General features: G+C 33.1%; 1 protein-coding gene across 1 annotated transcript in view; it reads left to right on the forward strand.

Annotated features, from left to right (window-relative positions):
* Window positions 1–23,912, forward strand: part of LOC118186274 (two pore potassium channel protein sup-9-like) — a 304,485-nt gene that overhangs the window by 64,348 nt on the left and 216,225 nt on the right. The window contains exon 2 of the mRNA XM_085823322.1: window positions 7,926–9,289. Coding sequence (XP_085679448.1) covers window positions 9,007–9,289 — 283 coding nt within the window. The 5' untranslated portion in view covers window positions 7,926–9,006. The remainder of the gene's footprint in view (window positions 1–7,925; window positions 9,290–23,912) is intronic.

Consider the following 23,912-nt stretch of genomic DNA (forward strand, 5'->3'; position numbering starts at 1 on the left):
TGTCAAAGGCTATTCCGAGGTTATTTCAAAGCCAAATTAGCCTGCTTTCTAAGAAAAGGTGAATCCATTTCTCTTTCATTACACACCTCTGTTAAATCTCGAAGCTGGTGTTTTCCGCATTTTGTTCATTCCCAGAAGGGAAAATATTTTTATATTAAACAATTTTCGTTTCTTGTTAAAAGAAACAAAATGCATGAAAATATATAGTAGTATGTCGGGAACATTCTATTATTTCGTTTTAACCGATATTTCGTCTTAAGCGTTTTCGCGTTAAACATATTTCACTGTATATAAGAATAAAAAAACTGAGCTCACCAATCCGAGTAACAGAGTAGGTATATATATATATATATGCATATATGCTTTTTGTGCGGCCGATTTCAACCAAAAAGGGAGATGCATAACTACACTTTATAACAGTCCTATATACAAAATTTCAACTTTCTGAGACTACTCGTTTCTGAGTTTACATACATACGTACGTACGTAAGTACGTACAGATGCCACGAAAACATTTCTTCTAAAATCCTTTTTAAATCAGTTTTGTAATTCTTTTTTTTTTTTTTTTTTTTTTTTTTGAAAAAGATGCCTTTATTCCGCCTTTACATACAGATTTCACGCAAGAACATCGTTAAATTGCATTCGATAGTGGTCAAAATGCGTATTTTCGTGGAAATATGAAACCCGGTATTTTGCGTGATTGCAATACTTCCTTTACATCGTGCAAGGATCCTTTACCTCAGCTACAACTTGTTGCTCTACGAAAAATCACTTTGTTTGTGAATACATTTATACATGAATAGCTTTTTTTTTTCCCACAGTTGAAAATTATTAAGGAAAGAACTCTATTGACAGATGATCATGATTAGGTCCGCGATGACCATGTCCGTGATAAGGAAAATTTATTGTAATTTCTCTCCAAGGCTACAAATTTTATCAGAATAGAAGCACTATCAAGTGTCAAACTTTAGTAAGAAATAAAGCAGCTTAAAAGTATTTACATACAAACATACACAATTTTTATTTATGCATCGAAGAAACATTTTTTATAAATAAGAAAATGAAACTGATTGTTGTTTTTTTATTCTTAAGTTTTGCCCCGGTTAATTTTCTCTAAAAACTTAGAACGTTTTCATAATATGTTTACTTTTATTTTAAATTAAAGTAAGCTATTTAATCATTAAATTAAAGATGTTAGAAAGAATTGTATTAAAGGAATGTTAGTTTAAGAATTTAATGATTCGTTTTCAAAATATTTGAATTATAAAGCATAACCAAGGAAATGCTTACGATTTCAGTTAGATAATGAATATAAATTTGAATTATTTCCCTTTATGATATTATGGTTATTTACGTATGTTTTAAAAAATATTTTGTAAGAGAAATCTAAAATTTGATTAAAATATGTTTAATTTAATAATAACTATTTTTTTATTTTTTTTAAAAATTCTGCCTCTTCAGCTGCGTTCTTCTCATGTAATAGGCCCGCAGAGAATCTGGCATTTCCGCTATAGTGGACTTGAAAAGCAGCTTGAGTTTTTTAAAATTAATTGTGCCCATAAGCCACTCCCTTTTTACATGCGTTTTTAATTTCTGCTGTTATGTTAAAATCATATAATGGTGAATTATATATAAACATGTCTACACATATCTTTGTGATAATATGTACTTTATGAAATTTAAAACTAAATTTAATTTCATGGGTATAACTATATGCTCAATAACATGTTTTCAAGAGGTGCTTGCGGAAATATTGCATCAAACGGCATGAATCTAGTTTATAAATAGAGGCATGCACTCTTTCTTGACATTTTTGCAACAAACACTTACTATTCTCAACATGTTGTTGCTTTCATACTAAATTATCTAAAATATTTTTGAGTTCTGAGCATTCATTGCTCTCATAATAAATATGTATTTTAGAAGACTAAAATTCAGCCATTTTCATTTGTAATAATAAGGGAATAGGAATTATTATCTCATTTAATTAGGATTGCAAATTAGCATCTGTAACAGTAATAAATTAGCTTATTTATAGTGTAAAAATGCTGGAAAGTTATTATTACTGTTATTTCATAATCAGTAGAAAATATTCAATTAAATGTATGGATGATATCCAAACTAAAATTCCGCAAATTGCAAATAAAGTTTGTCCGAGACAGATTATTACTTATGATGCTTTATGTAAATTCAACATTTGCTGCTATGAAAAGTTAATAACAAAATATTTTTATTACGGTGTGTTAGTTATGATCGCCCAATAGCGAAGTGGCTAACGCGTCGCGCAGCTGCACCACAGGTCCGGGGTTCGATCTACGAGCTGGGCAAGGTTGACTCAGTCTTTCGTCCCTTGAGTGTGTCGATAAAATGAGTATCAAGTTCGCTTGGGGACTAAACACCGGGTGTCCTGAGACAAGCTGACAACATACCCAGGGCATACTTTTATGCATTCCGGGTCCAAGGTCAAGAAAGCAGATTTCGGGGCACTGCAGGACGTGGCCCACTAGGGTTGTTGGGCCACTGAGTTAAGTTTATGCTAGTTATATTCATTCAAACCCTTCAGCTCCTGCTGTGGATGAAGCTAGAGCTTCCTTCAGTTTTAGCATCACAGTAGAAATTTCTGCTTCTAGTGTAGATATTTTGAGCACATGAATTAACATCACATTTTATTTTGAGAGCACGCATGTTTTTCTTCTTTTCCGAATTTCACAGATGCAAAATAGTGCCATAAGAAAGGCATCAAAAGCGCCTTTTAAGTATTAATAGATATAACATTAAATGTAATAAAAACTTTATTAATGCCAAAATGCACAGATAGAGTTTAACACTTTCGCATCGGTAGAGGTCAAAATCTGTCCCTCTCAAGCATCTGAAACGCCCGTGTATGAGAATTTCTTTTGTAATGGATTTCTTTTCCCCTGCCAAGTAGAATGCTACAACGTTAACAACTACCTACTTAAGTGAAGTGATTATTCCCTTAAGGTTCTTTGTGCAGTGTTCCCCATGGTGTGTATTCTCTTTTAGGACAAGATTGCTACTGCGAGCATCAACAGCTAAACGTTGACGCTAAACAAATTGCATTCAAATACGAGAGCTACTTTAGTAGGTTCAAAAGAGTGATTGCAATATCATTTAACAACTCTCAAAACCAATGAGACACGTACTAACGTGAAGGGGGAAAGCACCAAGGAGAAAATGAACGCAGGCGTTTAGATGATCTGTCGATGTCTGAATGCACGGGTGGTTCGGGTGACCTCGCTGTAAAAGGAGTAAAACAGGCAACAAGGATGAAAAAGAAGACGAGGAATTCTTTGATCAAACCGTGAATCAATCATATCAACCGTAAATCATGTAGCACGATAGAGGCCAAACTGAAAATTTTTGATTAAATACTAAATTTATGTACTGGCCAGATAGTTTTCAATGAAAAAGTGAAAAATGACCTTTATGGAAAATACTTTAAAATAAAGATAACAGTAATTTTGGATCAATCTTCTGCGTTACTTGACATTTGTATTTAAATAAATTCTTCACTTATTTTAATGTATAATCTGCAAAATTTGGTATGGCGCAAGATGAATATAAGGTAAATATTTATTTTCCATATGTATCATAAATATCTGTGATTGCTTACGCAAATTTTAAAGTAATGTAAATATTATTCGACCAAATTAGAATATATCATATTCAGAATTTAATGGCCATTTTGAAATGACATTATGGCAGATAGCGTTAATGTGCTCACTTTGTTTGCCGATTGTGGTTGTAATCTTTCTTGCTTTTTGTTTTTATTTAATCTAATGTTTTGACTGCAATATAAGCACATGTGTTTTTTCCATCTGTATTATATATTGAAAGGTTTCACATGAAATACCGTTGTACTTAAGAGAAGCTTGAATTATGCATATCACCTCCTTGCGATCTCTGACATTATCTTTCAAATGGTGCCATGTGAGCACTTCACGTAATAAAGATCCTGAGATAAAGCTAAAAAAAGCATCTTTCAAGTCAAGCGGTAACGAGAGTGATGATTAAAGTAATAGCGGAAATAAAATAAAAGTTAAAAAAATAAAATCCGAAAGACTTCAGATTTTATTTTACGCCCAAAAAGGCGTTCTTTTTTTTATTTATTTACATACACATATGCATTTCGAGAGCATTTAGGTTAAAAATATTTAAAAACAGCATATCTTTAGAATTTCTGATAGGCAGTCTCGCTCGCTGGAGATAAAAATATTTTATTCTCTACGCTTTGAAATCGTTAAATTTTTTAATCAAAAATTCGTTAATGTTTTGCAAAATTTGAAATAGACAATAAAATATATTTCAAATTCCGATCACCATGTTCGAGTAGCGGAGTATGTCATTAAAAATTAGATGACTCTAAGTACCGTTGTTTTTTCACAGTGCGAGAAACATACATAACTTCATGCCCATTCTTCCGTAATTAGTTTCTTTAAACACAATACAGGGCATTATTACTTGCTTGCTACAATTTGAAAAGGGATACATCGCTTTTAAGTGATTCAACGCAAAATGCCGTTTCGACACTTATAGCTCTTCTGTGTTAACGCTCCTTTGAGCTAGTTAGTGGTACTTAAGAGAACTAGTATTACTGCGTGTTTTAACATACAATCAATCAGTAATTTTCAGGCTGCGTCTTCTAATAATTGAAGCTTCTGATCTTAAGTCATAATGTTCTTACAGTATATTTGCAGTATTGCTTCATTGGAATCAAACTATCTGGAATTGGTTTATAGTTAGTGACCCCATTCATCACCAAGTTAGATTTGACTGAAACAAATGCAATTTTTTCGACTCTACTGATAAGTCATGTAATAGAAATATAATTAATCTTCTACAAATGTTTTTGAAAACATTGTATCTAAAATTCACTTTAAAGTCTAAAGAGAAATTTTCTGAAATTATATTGATTGAAGGATATGTAGAAATAAAAATATAACAATTTCACATTTTATTAAATATTTAATTTACAAAATAAAATATATGTTAAATGTCTTATAAGGTATTTCTCCCACCTTCTTACATTACCTTCGTAGTGTATTGGACAACATGCTGGGCGCGTATTCCAGATGTCCGTGGTTCGATTCCCTGCCAGGGCGTTGAATTTTATGATTTCTGCTTCCCCCCCAAAAAATACAATGTCTCTACAGTGGCGCCCCGAACTAAAAGGCTGGTGGATGATGATTCTCCATCCCCCAGAATTTGGCGACTGAGTCCTCTAATCCCCAGTCGCCCTTTAAAAGAGAGAGTATATAAGGTATTTCTCCCGCCTTCGTTGTGTAGTGGTCAGCACGCTGGGAGCGTCTTCCAGGGGTGCGTGGTTCGATTATCGGCGAGGGCGATGCTCATTTTTCATACCTTCTGCTTCCAAAAAATACCTAATGTCTCTACGGTTTTATAACACTATTTTATTTGAAGCTATTTCTAAACACACAAACAAAAATCTTTATTGTTAAAGTATTTATTATGAGGCAAATGTTTTAATATATTGAGAGTTTGGCAGTTCATATGTTTCAAAGTAAATTAAGATATATATTTGAAGTTTCGCCGTTTATTCCCGATTCAAAACATATATATTGAAACTAAGTTCTATCAGATTGTGAAAAGGAAAAAGGAAAGGAAAATTGCTTTTGAAGAAATCATCCGCATTGCGATCGTAGAAGAAATGCCGTCACTATGATAAAGCGAACTAAATTCTAAACAAATTCTTTCTCGAGAGTAAGAAAATTTATTTCAAGATTTTTAAAAACAGCCTTCTTTTTATGTTCATACTGGTTTCATATTCGTATTTCATGAAATATTTCTTCACTCTCGTATTTTCATTTCTGGCTCCATTTCTTTAAGTGTTCTTTTCAATCTTAGATTTTAATCTTCTCTGTGAAATTTAAGATAAAAAAAGAAATATCATTTTCATAAAAAAAAACAGCTTCACACAGATTTAAGAAAATTTTTATAGGAGTGAAATCGTTAGAAAATGAGATTGACAAAACAAAATTATTTAGAAAATAGCACTGTTCTTATGCTGTTAATATTATTTCTAAACTTTTTGCTGAATTTTGAAAATGCTTCAGAATTATTATAATTATTTATTTTTTATATATAAATGCAAACCATTTCTTTTTATAGCATTTTTCCACAGATACCTGTTTACATTCCATATTTTTAAGTATTTAAATTTTTTACAATGCCTTGAATTGATGATAAATATTGCATAACGCTTTACGCATTTTTACTTCCTTGTGCAAAGTAAAGGATGTATTGTAATTACGAGAAATTTCGGGTATCAAATTTCAAAGAAAATATCCATTTCAACAGCTCTTGAGGCCATTTGAATGATGATTTTTGTGGCATCTGTATGTACGAACGGATTAAAAGAATGTTTTTGAGGGGGAAAAAAAAAAGAGATTGTAAAATGGATTCAGAAGAGATTTTTCCTTGATGTCTGTACGTACGTATGTATGTATCTAGCATAACTCAAGAACGGGTAGTTGTACAACGATGAAATTTTGTATATGGGACTGCCATAACATGTTATGTACCTCCCTTTTCGGTTGCAATCAGCCGCATCAAATGTATATAAATATTTATTTAAAATTTTAAAATATTTATTTAAAATTTCCAAGACACTTTGTCAAAAAAATTTTTTAGCGTAAAAGTTTCAATTGTCTGTTTCGGCGAAACGCGTAATGGGGTTAGCTTGATTCGACGTTCAAACAATGAAATTTCCCTTGAAAAGCCTGCTTGGATATCGAATTGGGCTAATTTACCATTTTCCGCTTACTTTTTAACTTTTTCTGTTATTTAATTTTATTGTATTTATGTTTACATGTCTAATGATTTGCTTTTCATGTGTATTGATTTTTGAAAACGTCTTTAACCTTTTGGAGCGGCAGCTCTTGGTAACTTTTAGGCGAGCTTTCTACAATTTTTATTTTTATTTTTTACTAATTTTGCAGCATATTGCGCAAGATGTTTTCTTGACCAAAATTGTTTTTACTGCTTTGCTTGATAAATTATTTATTTACATATATATAGTATGAACACCTACTTTGTTACCCGCCTATGTGAGCTCAGGTTTTATTCTTATGTACTAGTAAATTTTACATTTTCAGCTTTAAAAGTGATACAGTTATGTTGTTCTTATATTCGGATTAAGGGTTTTATGCGTTTAGTTAATTTGCATGCAATATTTGTAGAATTATCAACAAATTAAAAATGTTTTAAGTGCTACTAAACCTAACGAAACCCCCCATTTGTTTACATGTGAAATTCTTAGTGGAATAGGTTATTGAGTGGAATAGGTTCTTGCACCTTCAGTGTCTTTTTGCAGATTGCGACCAGAAATTCAGTTTTTGTGCACCAAAAAATTTGCCTTCTTGTCCACTGGCCGAATTGCTTGTTTTTGAGTATAAACTCTAATTTCAATTATGAAAATTTTTTAATTGTTCTAACTGCCTTTGGTGTTTTATGTTTTTCTGTATTTTACAATTTTTGAATTAATGAAAATGTTTTTAGCTTTTATGTATTCTTGATTTGACGCGAAGTGGTAACTTAATTTATGGAATGGCAAATATATGTTTAATGAAATTCTAGGAAATAAGTTTAAATGAAATGCAACAAAAATGTGTATAATTTAATACGCCATAGAAGGGATTTATGTGGTGTCCGCATCAGATTTCTTGAATTACAGTCATTGCTGTAGATGCGTTTTGAAATTAAATGATTTAATCAGAAAGAACAAGCTTTAACATTCATGTAATATGTCAGTTTCCTATATTGTATAACCGTATGCTGTTAAAAATGTTTTTATAGCACTATACAAATGCTTTTAAAAATCTTTATTTCTTATTTAATTTCATATTTGTTTTGAATTAATAATTTATTTTTTTGTTTTCTTTCAGGAATTTCGAATTTCAGTGCTATGGAAGTGACTATGACCATACTGATTAACAACGAATTTATTCGGAAATTTCTCTAGAAATTACCCAGTGCCGTTTTAGAAGCAATAGTATATTTTATAAACATTTCTCTCTTTATAAAACAAAATTTAAAAAGATATAAATATTTTAGCATTGTAAGCTAAAATTACTTTTAACATAAAGAAAAAAAAACCATGTACTAGCTATCAAATGTAGAATTAGTTGCAAAAATTTTAATAATATTATTTTTCTTAAGTTTGTATATGTATAGTCATATTTTAAATGAGTCTAAATGCTTCTTCAAATTGGAATCTAACACTTGGATGCATTTGATAATTTGTTTTAACGAGATGGCTAGAACTAGGATTTGCAAGAGAGATTTAGTTGAAGATTTATTATCACATTAGCAACCTGTTTCAATGAAATAATTATAAAATTCATAAAAAATGCATATCAGTACCAAGTAATGCATTTTATCTTGGCGAATAAAGGCATTTCCTTTAAACATGTATATGACTACCTATTTTTATAACGTAAGTAAATGCGAATATACACAAATATTAAATCACGTGGGCTCAACATGTGCAGATTCATAGTAGCTACAAAGATATTTAATTTATGCTTAATTTGTAAAACGAAAGAATGATATATTGCTAAACCGCAATTAAGTTTTCAGGAGCAAAACGAAATGAAACTGTAGATTTTTCAGTCTGATCACTATAAGGGAACCAAATAGAGTATCTCTTTAGCTATGAGGCAAACATCATTTTTTATGATGTGAGAAACATTCCTTTGCATTTGCTTTAAGAAAATTTACATCCGTACTAATTCCAGTTCAATGTGAATGAAGTTATATCCTCCTGACTGGACTGCATGTGATACCATTGTACTAAAGATGCATAAGACTCCGCTTTTACTCAGTGAACGTTAATTTATAATGAGGCACTGGAACTCGAGCTTCCTTTGTTTCCTTAGAAGGATGTAATGAATACAAACTCAGCGTGATGCACGGGGAGTTACTAATCACTATGTAATCCATGCTTGAGGGAAGACCTCGAGAGGAATGAAGAGACAAAACGTTCGTACCTTATCTCTCATAGTATGTACGTTCACATACCTTCTTATCGGAGCAGCCATTTTCGACGCACTTGAATCCGAAAACGAACAGGTCCAGAGGAACACTTTACACCACGTCGAAGGCTTGCTCATCCAAAAGTATAACATCAGTACAGAGGACTATCGCATCTGGTCTACGGTCATTATCAAGGGAGTACCACACAAGGCTGGAATACAGTGGAAGTTCGCCGGAGCTTTTTATTTCGCCACCACAGTGCTGACTACTATTGGTAAGCAAATTATCATTGATGTAAGCATGAACACATTTCCCGCTTACTTCTATATTAATTAATAGAAAGTATGGTCTATCAAAACATAAATAAACGATAAGTAGACGAAATGTTCTGAATGAAGTGATTTTCATGATCTTCTTTCATTAAGCTTTGTTGAAACAGGGAGTGTTTAACGCAGGAAATCTTATAATGGTGGTCTATATATTAAGTTCTGATAAATTATTGATTGAAAAGTTTTGATAGCAAAGTTTTGATTGAAAAGTTTTGATTTAGGATAGGGAGAGAGAATTTCTGACATTTAAGAATTTTTCGCACTGAAAGACAAAAGAATGCTTAATTCTGACTCAAGAAGTACTCTGATTTAAGAAGCTTAGTATAGAAGGGCTAAAGAGTTTAAATAACTACTATGTATTTCAATTTTCTAATGTAAGTTTAGTTTGGGGTGGACTGTATTTTTTATCTATAAGTTGCTGTAAAAATACCTGAATAAATGACAAAGAGAAATTAAAATAGATTTTATATCATAAATAAATCTAAATAAATGTAAAACAAAATGAAAGTAAAATGCTACATCCTTTGCAGGGTTCTGCTGTATTTAGAAGGCTTGTGTGAATGTCCTGTAGACACTACTAGACTTAAAGCAAGTTATCGCTTAGTCAGAAACAAAGTATAAAGTTGAAAGAAATGTTGCAATAACCTTCTTTTCCACTTCAGTCTTAAAGGAACAGAATACACTACTTGCGCGACAAATGAACTTCTGAGACTCGTGGGTATTTAAATCAACATAAAATAAAGTTTATTTTAAATGTAGATAACGTAGCCGGAGACTACACATAAAATAGTCTACTTAACACTTGGAAAACCGAAGCCTTCAGTTACCAGTACGTTTAAAATACCCAAACGCCCGTTCCCGTCCATTACCCGTCTAGTCCGTTTTTCTCCCTCCCCGTCGATTAACGCACAAAAAGGTATGAAGATTTCTAATGACAACCTTTCTTCTTCCTTACAAAGAAGCTTCCATTAGCCTTTTAGGACAAGCTGCCTACAATAAAACTGCACAATGCATTTGAAGAAACTTCACCTGCTACTCCATATCTTAGGGGGAGGGATAAAACAACATCGCAATCTCGACCGCTTTTGGTGACCGTAGTCGATAGAATGACAGGCTGTCTCCGGCGTTTTGGCCTTCTTTCGGGCTATCTCATATATTTTAGCGGCGTATACTTTTGAACATCAGCTAGCAAGACGCTAAAGCCGATATACAACTTTGGCAGCTGGAGATATTAAGTAACAGCACGACGAATCTCCCAGAAGCTCTTTTCTAAACATTCACTTTCTCATGCCAAAATTGTAGACCAACTAATTTTCATTTCGGTGAAGGATATAGAAGGAAGAAGTTAAATAAGGCCATAACTCATAATAATTGGTTAAGCAATTTAAAGAACCTAACAAATTAATAAATTGAATGAAATAGTCATCTTCATACAAACACAGTAATTTGATTCAAAAAATAACATCAGGACTATAAAATATTTATGCATTTGTTTGTTAAGCATTTTAAGTAACGTTTCTTTACAAACCAAAAAAGTTATTGAAAGCTTAAATCAGAAATGTTACACATTATGTGAATTTTAGAACAATATTTTAATTAATAAGTAAAAAAAAAACACTGTACTTTTCTGCCACACGTAAACCGTGAGTTGTGTTAAAGTATAACTATTAAAACTAACAAAATATGAAGTGAGATGAAAAAACTGGGTAACTCGAATATCCTGTGATTTATTTAATACTGCTTCACCGGATTCTGTTTTAAAGGATTTGGTAAAAATTTCACTTTGAGAGACTTTTATAATCATGAATTCTGAGAAATAACTTTAAAACTTTCTCGAACTGTTGGCATTTATTTGAGCTTGTATAAATCTCAAAGGATTTATAAGCCAAAATATGCGCTACGAAATATGACTTTAGAATTTCAGATGAGTTTATGGAAAAGAAGAGACGGAATTATGTAAACATGTTGCATATCGATTGCAGATTAACCGCAAGTAACTTTCCCAGGAATGACTATTTTGGAATTTGTATAAATTTTAATTTCATTTACAGGAAGTATATACTCAACGAATTTTCCTGCCTGATTTCCACTGCCCTCATAAACGTCACGTACACCTTGTTACATAATAGATTGCCTCTGTTTGAGTAATAAATCAAATGTGTTAGCTTGAAAATTTTCTGCAATAATGAATCACATTTTGACATCGAATGACGGATCATCACTTGATATGAATGACTATGCAAACATATCAGTCGATAAATTGAAAGCAAATTAACGACGAGTTAAGTGTTGAACAAATAGATCCGTTTCTTGAGATAAACTGTTGGAAAAGAGGAAATAATGAAACCTGTAGAATTAGAATACCCACAAGAATACTTTTTGAATTTCAATGTCCAGTGCAGACAGAACGAGGAATCAAACGTATATTTTTAATAAATTAAATATATTAAAAAAGTTAAATCATTCTAGAGTATCTCTTTCTGCGTATAACAAACTCTCGTATACTTGCCTCACCTGCCTGTGAAGTTCAATTTAACACAAATAATTTATTTTCTGGCATAAATGTCTTTCACACTAAGCATTCTCTCATACAGCGACAGAAACGTCTAATCCTCTTTCCGTAAAAATGTAGAGTAATTGGCATTTTCTTGAAGCAGGAGAGGTGAAAAACGTGCAGTGCCCTCGCCTGTATTCGAACCCTGGACCTATCAAATATACGTTCAGTGGGCTTTTAATTACACCACGAAGGCTTGTGGAAAGAAGGGAGAAAATTCCATATCACATTTCATTAGAAAATATGCTTGACAATATAAAGCAGGCACAGGGACAAATATATTTATGTTCAGCCGCATCCAGACCATTCTCATTGTTTTATATTCTAGAGGGGTTTTGCGACAAAAGCTTTGCCAATGGATCTGTTGTTGCTGTTGCTGTTACCAATCTCATTTATCTGATAATGGTCAGCACATGCCCACGGCATTGATCGTGGCAAGGAGTAAAATGCGCCTGTCGTTGGCAAGAACCTGAGCACCATATTAATGGCACCAAACTTCAGCTCAGTTCCACCCCCATTTTTGAGACAAAGAACCCCGGGGGATTTCCCACCCCTTTTCCCTTACCAGCAACCTCTCGAGAGGACTTTCAGCATCTCCTCATGTTTAGAATGCTCCATGGCAGCACAAATTCTATGCGTTTACAAACATCCTTGCCTTCTCCTGGATTCAAACTCGGGCCCTTCCCTACGTCAGTCAGGGTCTCCAACCACTATCTCGGTTGAGTGGCTGCCAATAGATTTAAACACTAAATTTAAATCTCAAAATTTCAACCACTAATTACTTTTTCATCATTTTAATATTAAAGGTTTATCATATTTCAATTTGGCACTGAGACTCAATTTTTACTTGCAGCTCGCGTTTCAATTTTCTCCTCACGAACACGGGTTTGCTGTGCATTAATTAAATGTAAATTCAAAAAGCCTCTAGCCAAGAAAAGAGACTGATTGAAAAATCGTTTTTCATTTTTTCTCTTTATAGAAATATAATTAAGAATTTCCTGATTAAGATATTTTCTCGTTGAAATATACCTTATTTGTAGCTATCAGTTTTAATAACTGTGTTATTCCTTGATGTTCCACTACTGAAACAACTAAAATGGCTCACTAAGGAGTATCTGAAGAATTTATTATCCGAAGAACCATACTTTTTTCACCATACCTTTTTAAGAGATACCGTCGTTAGTTTTGAAAGGAATATCCTCGGCTGTATGACAGGTTTAATGAAAAATATATTACTTTATTTTAAACCCAGGCTTCAGACATCCTTTATTACCTAAATTTGAAACAAATAAACTCTAATATAGTAAAATGGAAAAGGAATATTTTCCATATGAAGTAATAAGAGAAACACGTGCCTTTAAATAACCATTACACGGTTATGAGATAATGTTCACATGGGAGAAGAAAGCGTGTTTTATATTTAAATAAGGAGGAATTTAAATATTTTTTGTTTAATCTTTGAATGCTTACCTCGGCTTATATCTTTAAACAAGGAGGAGTTGTGAAAAGAGCTTGTCTCATTTTTCACCTGCAAAGAAAGGCGAGACTTTATCTCATTACAACGTCAAAAATAACATGATTTTAAATTTACTTCATTTTGAAAGTTATGATATTCAAGGAGCGTTTTAATATAAAGTATATTTTAAGTAGCTTTCTAATGAAGTTATGAATACAATTCTGCTTGCAATTGCATATTTGTTAGGTTTTTAAATCTATAAAAATTGTATGTTAGTGACAGCAAAATGGCGTTCCCATTGCTAATGAGATTGATTCCGAATATTTGAAATTTCCAGTCGCATCTGATTTGTCCACTGGCACAATGAAGTTAAGGACTAAACATTACGTTATTGCAATGTGTCGCATATCATGATGAAATACACATTATAAAAATTAAGACACCCTTCTATAAAACATAATGTAATATTTCACATAATGTAAACTTCTATAAAAGTAAGAATACAGAGGCAAGTCTAATCAACGTTGAATAAATGGCTATCTCGCTAATTTGGCGAGATATCGCCAAGATGATAACTGTTTTGGAACCAATTTTTTGTCGCCAAATTTGCCACGAAATCTCCAAAAGTCGCAAAACTTGATGTGAGATCTCTATTTGAAACATTCGTTTCGGAATCAGATTGCATTTAAAAAAATTACAAACGTTCTTTAGGTGCTCTGCTCGATATTGTACTTAGCAATGGTGGCAGCCTTATTCTGCGTCAGGGTTCTAGTTCCAGAGAAAGCCTAAATATTTGCAAATGTATAGTGTCTGGGCTCATGGGGGAATATAAAACAATCCATAGATAAAAATTCTCTGTACAAGTTTGATGGTAGGGGAAGAGAGAACGAAACCTATGATCATTCTTTAGGAATATTCCTTCATTCTCCAAAGAGTTTCTTCCAAAACTACTACAGTATTTCCCCTTTCTCACATGTGTAATAAGTGCGGTTACTGTGGCGCAGCCTGGACAACATTCTTGGTGATGAGACGACTAATTATTCGATTGTTATTGAATTATTGAGTTTCATACGCATGCATTAAGTTGAAAATGCCTGGCCATTTTAAAAATTAAAAATAGCAACATATTTTTAAATTTTATTGCATTTTTAAAATTTTATGGTGAATTCTAAAATTTTTCGATGTTCCCTGATATTCGCTGAAGTTTGGAGATCGCTATTTTGTACTTATTTTACGTATATTTTGCATAATTTCACAATAATTGAAAAAATGACAAAATGTTTTATAAAATTAGGAATTTTACTTTCTCTTGAGAAATCTCCAAGACAGAATTCTGAAGAAGAAACAGGCATTTTAGCTGAGCACGAAATATTTATCTTCTTTACAATTAATGCATTTCGTTAGTTAACAGTAATATATGTTAATGATTCAGAAAGTTCTAGAAAACTGAGAAATATTTATGATGTGGACAGTGTGTATTTCTTTATTTATTGACAAAAATTAAGCTTTGCGGGACATTCACTTTGATAATTGAAATTTGATTAATTTCAAAGACACTTTCTCATTTTCCCTTTAACCTCTTTGCACTAAATACTTTGAATCTCGAAATGCATCCCGTATATTTTATTGAAATTAACACCACAGAAAAGATGGATTGGGATGTTACCAGCGTTTTTTTTAATGAAATTAACTTCCAAATTTTAGATTGGAAGTAATAATATTTACCAATAATTGCACTTGAAGAGTAAATACTTTTCGAAAACAGGCTTTTCAGAATAGTTTTTGAGAGGTAAAGGGTAAAAAAGAAAAGCTCATTATATTTTAATTTCATAACTTTTACCATTTGGTCCTTACGAAAAAAAGGCAATCTTTTTAAAAGAATTGTTAAATGCTGATGGAAAATATTTTCATTAAATTGCAGTAAGATAATTTAATAAAATTCAGCCAATATTTCTTGGAAGAAGACGTAAAAAAATATACATCAAAAATATAAATCATAAAACTCAATGAATGGGAAAACTATTCAATGAAGTAAAAGAGTTTGTGCATAAACAAATACTTTGTATCTAATAAGTGAAGCTTTAACACCTTAAATAAAATAATAATAACAATAAATAATGCACTTTTTAATAAAACACTTTTACTTTTCTAGTTTAATGAATTTTTTCATCTCTTCTTCTTCTTTTCTAATTGAGATATTTTTTTGTATCTTAAAGACCCCATTGAAGATCAGGATCATGTCACCTAATTTTTATGTCATTCTTTTTTCTTTATTTTTTTTCCCCTTTTCTTTTCTTTTTTCTTTTTGCTTAATTTAAAACAAATTGTTGAAGCGTATGGGATATTTAGTATGCAATTACTGAATACAGGGTATTTACATAGGTCATGTGTTATTTCTATGTTTGTTGTTTTGAAAATGAATTACAAAAATTCATGATATATGCCCATATCCATGGTCTCATAGGACTATTTCCATAACTAAAGAATTATACAATAGAAAATCATTTTAAATTAACATATGTAAATATGCTTCTTATGTTACTTGCAAATTATACAGATTTTCACTAATTTTTGTGGGATTCTCTTTTAAATCAGAGAATGAGAGCACGGATCTTGGCATTGTACATACCTTTATTTTAATAATAAGAAATAAAAATAATTGAGATAAATTAAGTAAAGATGAAGTTAACAGTATGCCGGATTCATATAATGATGCACAATCACAGACAGTCCTTTTACACAAACATTCGTGCGTAGCTTTAAATAGTATGATCATCTAGAGTCATCACAGCTAAAGGCGAAAAATTAAACGAAGACCGTCTGTCTTCTCCAACTCTTGAAGACGAGTGAGCCGTCTGCTCACATCTACGTCTGGAAGCGATCTACTGCTGTCTGGAATGCTTCGCGCTGCGCTGTACTGCGATATCGTCATGCTGGCAATTCTAATTCAGCATTGGGCGTTGATGATTCCCACAGCTTCGGCCAGCCTGAAGAGGCATCGTCCTCGATGTCTGTTGAGTGGACATCACTATCATGTACCTGCAAAGAGAAATAAAAAAAAAAGGAAAAGAAAAAGAGTATCAGGTCCTTAGGTTTTGAGCTGATACAACATTAATCAATTTGACCATGGCTTCATATGGTCAGCCGCAGTAAATGTCAAATTCGGTCCTTCATGGCATCCTACTTTTTCGACTTCATATCTGTCATTTGGTCTAACAGCTATGATTTTATATGGTCCATGAAACTTTGGTCGTAGTTTCAAACCAGTCCCATATTGAGTTCTCTGAATGGCTACCAAATCGCCAATCTTGTACAGTTTCGGTTTCTTACATTTTTTGTTGAATTGTTTACGATTCTCTTCTTGTATCTTCAAAATGTTGTTTTTCGCATCTTCTCTCATTTCATCACATTCTTGCATCAATTGCTTTAAATATTCTTCATTCAATATCTCACTAATTCTCAGATCTTCTTTATTCTTCATTTTCGTGCCTATGAGAAGCTCAAACGGTGAATATTTCGTTATTCTCGTAGTTGTGCTGTTGATTATCCTCTGAACATCTGGAACATACTTAAACCATTTCGTTGAATCCTCATGTGATAATTTTGACAAAACAGGAATCAAAATTCTATGGATTCGTTCAATCTGTCTGTTACCTCTTGGAATACCGGTAGTAATTTTGACCTGTTCTATGCCTTCTTCAGTACAATACGCTGAAAATTCTTTCGATGTAAAGGCACTACCTCGATCTGAAATGATTCTGGCTGGATTTCCAAATGCAGTCTGTTGTTGCTTCAATTTTGAAATAACTTCTTGCGTAGTTGGTGATTTCACTGGATAGAACCAAGTAAATTTCGTAAAATCGTCGACAACAGTTAGAATGTGTTGGTATCTCTTGTTCGTTGATGGAAGAGGTCCAAAAAAGTCGATATGATATGTACTCAAGGGAACGTTTTCTTTCGGTACAGAATGAAGAAATCCTTCTGCTTTTCCTTGCTTCTTGTTGTACAGTATACATTCTATACAGTTAGCAATTACTATTTCAACTTTGCATTTCAGTCTGGGAATATAGAATTCTTGCTCTACAGCATTCACGATTTTATCTACAGCAAAGTGACCTTTTTTTATGTACCTTCTGTATTATTTCAGTCTGTAAGGGATTCTGGCACTTCTAGCAGATCTTTACCATTTTCAAATTTGTACAAAATATCATTTCTCAAGAAGAATCCATTTTCTTCTTCCTTCTCAACTAAATTCTTTATCAGTTTCACATGTGCATCTTCATTCTGTTGTTGTGCTAACTGAATCTTCTCAGTTACATCGGATGTGTATGATGTTAAAATTAGAGCGTTTCTACTTAAAGCATCAGCATGTTTCATTTGGCTTCCTGGACGATGTACAATTTCGTAATCGAATTCTTCAATAAACATTGCCCATCTTGCAATTTTAGGAGTTAATTCTTTCTTATCTAATTTTTTCTGAAAAGCACTACAATCAGTTACAATTTTGAATTTACTCCCTAACAAATAGTTTCTAAACTTCTTCAGAGCTTCTATTACTGCAAGGGCTTCTAATTCGTAACTACAGAGTTTCTCTTTCTGCGGTGAAGTCTTCTTACACATATACTGGATTGGGTGATAATTACCATCATCAGACAATTGGAGTAATACCGCACCAAAGCCTTGACTACTAGCATCAGTATGAAGTTCTAATGGATATCCTTATCTAAATATGTGTAGAACAGGTGCTTGAGAGAGAATTTCTTTTAATCTGCAAAAAGCTTCCAGTTGTTCAGAATCGAACTTAAACCCAATACCTTTTCTAAGCAAGTCGCTAAGAGGTTTAGCTATTTTAGCATACTGAGGAATGAATTTGCGAAAATATCCCGTTAGTCCTAAAAAGCTTTGTAGTTGTTTACAGTTACTTGGTTGTGGAAAGTTTCGAACAGCAACAGTTTTGGAAGGTGATGGTCGAATAGTTCCGTTTTCAATTACATGTCCCATAAATTCAATTTTACGCTTTAAGAATTGGCACTTTTTGAAATTTATTTGTAATCCATATTCCGAAGCACTTTTGAATTCTCTTTCTAATTTGTCTAAACATTCAGCTTCATCATTAGCCGGTATGACTATATCATCCATATAAATAATTAGTACACCTTCATTTAGCAAGTCACGAAATACTGAATAAATATACCTTGGAAAAACATTTGGACTAATACATAAACCAAAAGAAGCTTTAAGAAATTCGTAGATATCATTATGTGTTACAAAAGCGGTATATTTAGTGCAATTTTCATCTATGTCTACATGGAAAAAGCCATTTTTCAAATCTAGTGTCGTGAAGACCTTTGACTGTTCTAAACGATGAAGTACTTCCGGGATTAAAGGCAGTGGAAATTTCTCTTTAATAATCTTCTTATTTAATTTCCGATAGTCGATGCATAATCGTTTGGAATTATCACGCTTGTTACACAAAACAATAAGAGCTGCGTAGTTAGAGTTGCTAGGTTTTATGATTTTTTCTTTCAGCCATTCCTTAATTTGATCGTCAACAATTTTTTGTTCCGCGAAAGACATGTATCTTCTATTTTGACAGACAGGAATTTCATCACATAAATTTATTTGCATCTTGAAGTCAGATTGTCTATTTTTCCGAGGCTGGTATGAATTAATTAAATTACACAGTCTTTCTTTATGTTCTATATTTGAAATATGCGATAAATCGATCTCGTTGACAGAAATAGCATTCACCAGATGTGAAAGGTAATTAAACGTCGATCTACTTCCGCTTTCGGGGTTTTTGTTTACATTAACAGAAACGCCAGACGATTGAGAAAGATCATAAACATTCTTCAATGACACAGCAATATTCAAATTTCCCATAACGCAACGAACGTTAGAATTTCGAGATGACTCAGCAGTTATCAAGTTTACATTACTTTTATTCCGATGAGAAATTATTTGAAGGCCATTCTCGGTAAAAGAGAAGTTAAACTGATTCAATGCATACAAACTTAATACAATTTGATTACATGATGACTTAACAACATAAATTTTCGTACGAAGTAAAAAACTATCAATTGAAATATCAGAAATGAAAAAGCTGATGGGGTACGTTTGCTTTGATTCAATTCCGTTTAATGTGATATCGCTACAATTTAAATTAGGAGAACCAATCTGCTTGTGTAACTCTACGCTGCATATCGTTACATCTGAACCAGTGTCAACTAGACTATCAACTAAATGATTATTTATTTCTACAGTCTTCATAATTCTATCCTTGTCGGAAATTCGTTGTAATAAAGCTGCTTGTTGTGTCTCGGGGTTCCGCTCTGGACAGTCATTTGATTTATGCCCAAAAATTTTACATTTAACACATTTTATATCCTTTGATTTGTTTACACAATGCTTTGATAGATGCCAAATTCCTGGCAATTAAAACATTTGACCTTATTAACATTAGATTGATTTCGGTTTGATGACGCAAGCTTACTTCTATCTTTAACTTGAGTGTCTACTTTCGGTTTCGGATTTTTAAACTTATCATTGTCCGATCTCATTTTATCATAAATTTTAAGCCTTTGTTTCGCAACCATATAGTATAGTTTTAATCACCACCGAATCGGGAATACCATCTATAACATATTTAATTAATGAAGCATCTTCAATGTTACCTCGCGAACACATTTCTTTCATTTTCAAAAAATACTCATCTAAAGATTCATTAGGCATTAATTTACGTTTACATAACATTTCATGCAATTCAACAGAATTAAAAGCTTTACCATATTCAGATTTCAAAAGCTTTTTTAACTTACACCAGTCATTAACCTTAGGTTCACTCTGAATAAATAGTTTCGCTTTACCTTTTAATGCTCTTTTAATAAAAACTAATTTATGCAAATCACTAAATTTCAAAGAATTTATAATATCTTCAAATTCATCAATCCATTTATTAACATTTTTATATGCATTACCAGAAAAGAGATTAACAATACTTTCAATATCCGAAAAACTAAGATGAGGTTTAAAATTATCTTGAATTGGAAGCTGCATACTGTTTTTTACTTGAGACTGATTAAAACCAGGATTGTCTCTTTGATTATCATCAAGCATTACTTCAGAAATTTTATAAATAGTTTCATCTTCAATATCACTATTTTCTTCATGCAAAATATTTTCAAATAATACAGATAAATCACATAGGAAAGAGACAATTCGGGTTACTACTTCCGATTTCAAACCTTCTGAATTTATGCATAGTACATTGCAAACTTTAATTAACTCATTCAAAGTAAAACTATACTGCATTGTATCTATTATCTTATTAAATTCTTCAGAACCTGGTTTAAATATAAAGCCAGAAAATTCACGTAATCTTTTCCGGTTATTTCGATCTCCATCAGTATTAAAAATAAGCTTATGCAAACTTTTGATTTCAGAACTTTTCTTTAAAGCTGCTTCCAATTCTGGAATTTCTACTAGCTTCATATTGGAAAGAAAGTTTTGTACTCACCCGACAGATTATCGTCGTCAATTGGGGTAATCCACACACTTTATACGAGTAATCCAATAAACCGAATAACTTGTAAGAATAGTTCACTCAGTCAGTTCGCAGTTCAGAACACAGTTCATAATGTCACTCGCACACTTTCGAGTTCGAGGCCGCACGCTTGGTCGCCACGTTGTGTGAGGTTCTCTTTTAAATCAGAGCATGAGAGCACGGATCTTGGCATTGTACATACCTTTATTTTAATAATAAGAAATAAAAATAACTGAGATAAATTAAGTAAAGATGAAGTTAACAGTATGCCGGATTCATATAATGATGCACAATCACAGACAGTCCTTTTACACAAACATTCGTGCGTAGCTTTAAATAGTATGATCATCTAGACTCATCACAGCTAAAGGCGAAAAATTAAACGAAGACCGTCTGTCTTCTCCAACTCTTGAAGACGAGTGAGCCGTCTGCTCCCATTTACGTCTGGAAGCAATCTACTGCTATCTGGAATGCTATGCGCTGCGCTGTACTGCGATGACGTCATTGCTGGCAATTCTAATTCAGCATTGGGCGTTGATGATTCCCACATTTTTATTAATTTAGTTTCTAGGAACTTCTAAAAGAATTCTTTTATTTTGACTTCCTTGTAAGAAGTAAATGAAATATTGTAATCGCAAAAAAATTGATCTAAGAGTTATTTTTTGTGACGCCTGTACGTATGTACGAATGAATTACGCATAAGTCATAAACGAGTAGCCTCAAAAACTGAAATTTGTTGAACTGAAATGTCGAATGTTGAATTGAATTTGTCGTTGAAATTTTGTATATGGGACTGTTATAGCATGTAGTTGTGCGCCTCGCTTTTAAAGTGTTTTTATGTTCCAGTTAGGTTTTTATGTCTTTTGGTGATCTGCGCGCAATAGTTGTAGAATTATCAACAGTTTAAAAGCCTAAGTGACGCTAGGCCTAAAGAAACCGCCATTTGTTTATATTTCAAACTGTTCGTAGAAGAGTTAATTAAGTCAGTTGGTGCACCAACTATAGTGTCGTTTTGCCCAACGAAGGCGAAAATTAACTTTGAATTTTGTGCACCGGAAACTTTATCTTCCTGTCGACAAAATCTCTCACTGTAAAGGTTGCAGTGAAAGCATTTTGAAATTTTTGAATGGGTCCTACGCGAATCGATCAGCACATTGAAAAAACATAAATGGCGGTGGAAGATACACGTATTACGAAAATAGCCGTCATGGAAAATTTGCAAAGAACGGCATCGTATAGGACCAATGACAACACAATAAAGGGAAAGGGGAAAAACAGTTATTGTAATTACAAGTTTCCAATGTGCCCATCTTCCAGACGAAAAACACCTTTCATGCGGGAGATTGCTGACAACAATAATTAACGTAACACTGCGGAAGGTATCAGTTTTTTACATCACGTTTTATGCCACCTTGCAATTCAGATAAATCCCATGAATTTGATGAGTACGCCTTAGACTTTGAATAACCCCAGAACCAGAAATTCATCAAAGTGTGGTCGGGGAATAGCGGTGGCCTCGAAACTGGAAAGTTGAGGGAGATGGTTCTATCCTCCAAAGTGCTGCTTCAGCGCTTCCCGAAAACATGTGGAGATGAGTAGCGGAGCGCCATCTTGCATCCATACCGTGCTATGAAGATTTCGCTGGTGAAATTCTGGAATTACGTAATTTTGCAAAGTTATTATATACCGAGAACTTGTGATGGAGAAGAATTCCATATCTGTGGAAGTATCCTTTTCGAAGAAGTACGGACCGAGAACGAATGTGCTTGCAATGTGTGCACACACACAGTCACTTTTTGTAACGGAGCTGGTGCCACAATGTGAGGATTTGGTCTACCCAATGACCGCAGTTCTTGGAGTTTGCGTTTTCAGTGAAAGATAAATGTGCTTTACCCATACATAATATCCTAACCACTAACTATTATCTTCATCACATCTACTGAGGAAGAAATTCGAAAAGTCGACACGCTGTTGCTCGTGTCCAGGTTGCAATAGCTGGATGCGCTGGAATCGATGAGGAAACATCCGCGGAACAGAGCGCAAGGGCTGTTCCGCGGATGTTTCCTCATCGATGAAGACTGTAGTTTTCGCTATATCCAAGCTGTGAGCAACACGTCCTGCTGTATGAAATGAACTCTTTTAGAATTATCGGGAAAGTGCATAATACTGCATTAATCATATTATGTACTTCCTCTACATTTTCATTTATTATGTACTTCCTCTACATTTTCCTCTACATTTTCAAGCCGAAATACGTGGTCATCCGGATGGCGGTCCTTGACATGTGCTTCTTGTTTCTTTTTTTATCAAATTACGTAGATTTTATATGTAACATGGGTCTCGTCTTAATCTATGATTTCGCTGAAAAACTTGCTCTGCTTCGGCATCATTTTCCTTTTCAGATAAAACAATTTCATCAGTTTACTCGTTGATTGCCTGTAGGTTTCAACTTGGAAGTTATTATACCTGAGCAGCTAACCCTTGCAAAATGAAGCGTGCGGTATTAAGGCCTATACTTCCCAGGCTCTCAACCTCGCCTGAACAATTGATTGAGGGAACAACCTTCTCAAACTGCTTATTAAATTTTTTCCACATTTACACATTGTGTTTTATGAATGGTGATTCTACTGCTTATCCCTGTGAAATATGCAAAGTGCATCAATGTACCTGTTCACCATGTCGTTATTTGTTCTTCCCAGTGTTTTCTTTTGCAAATGTTTCACGCCAGCAATATTTGTCTTGCGTATATCGTAACAACGCCATTTATGGTTTTTAAGTGGAATAATCATTTTGCGTAGGAAAAAAGTGGGTATTGCCTTTCGAAAATTTCGCCATTTTTTCTCTTTAACAGTAGCCGATATCTGTTGCCTTAAATAATCACATTCTCGAACGTACCTTCAAACAACAATATCTGAAATTTTATTTCGATTGCCTGAGCAAATAGACAACTAGAGTTTCATATACCGGGGAAGTTCTTTTATGAACATTTTGTACACACATGCACACACACATTCA

Source organism: Stegodyphus dumicola, chromosome 9, assembly GCF_044657685.1.
Source record: "Stegodyphus dumicola isolate Sdum_Otavi_A_Nest chromosome 9, ASM4465768v1".
Lineage (NCBI taxonomy): Eukaryota > Metazoa > Arthropoda > Arachnida > Araneae > Eresidae > Stegodyphus > Stegodyphus dumicola.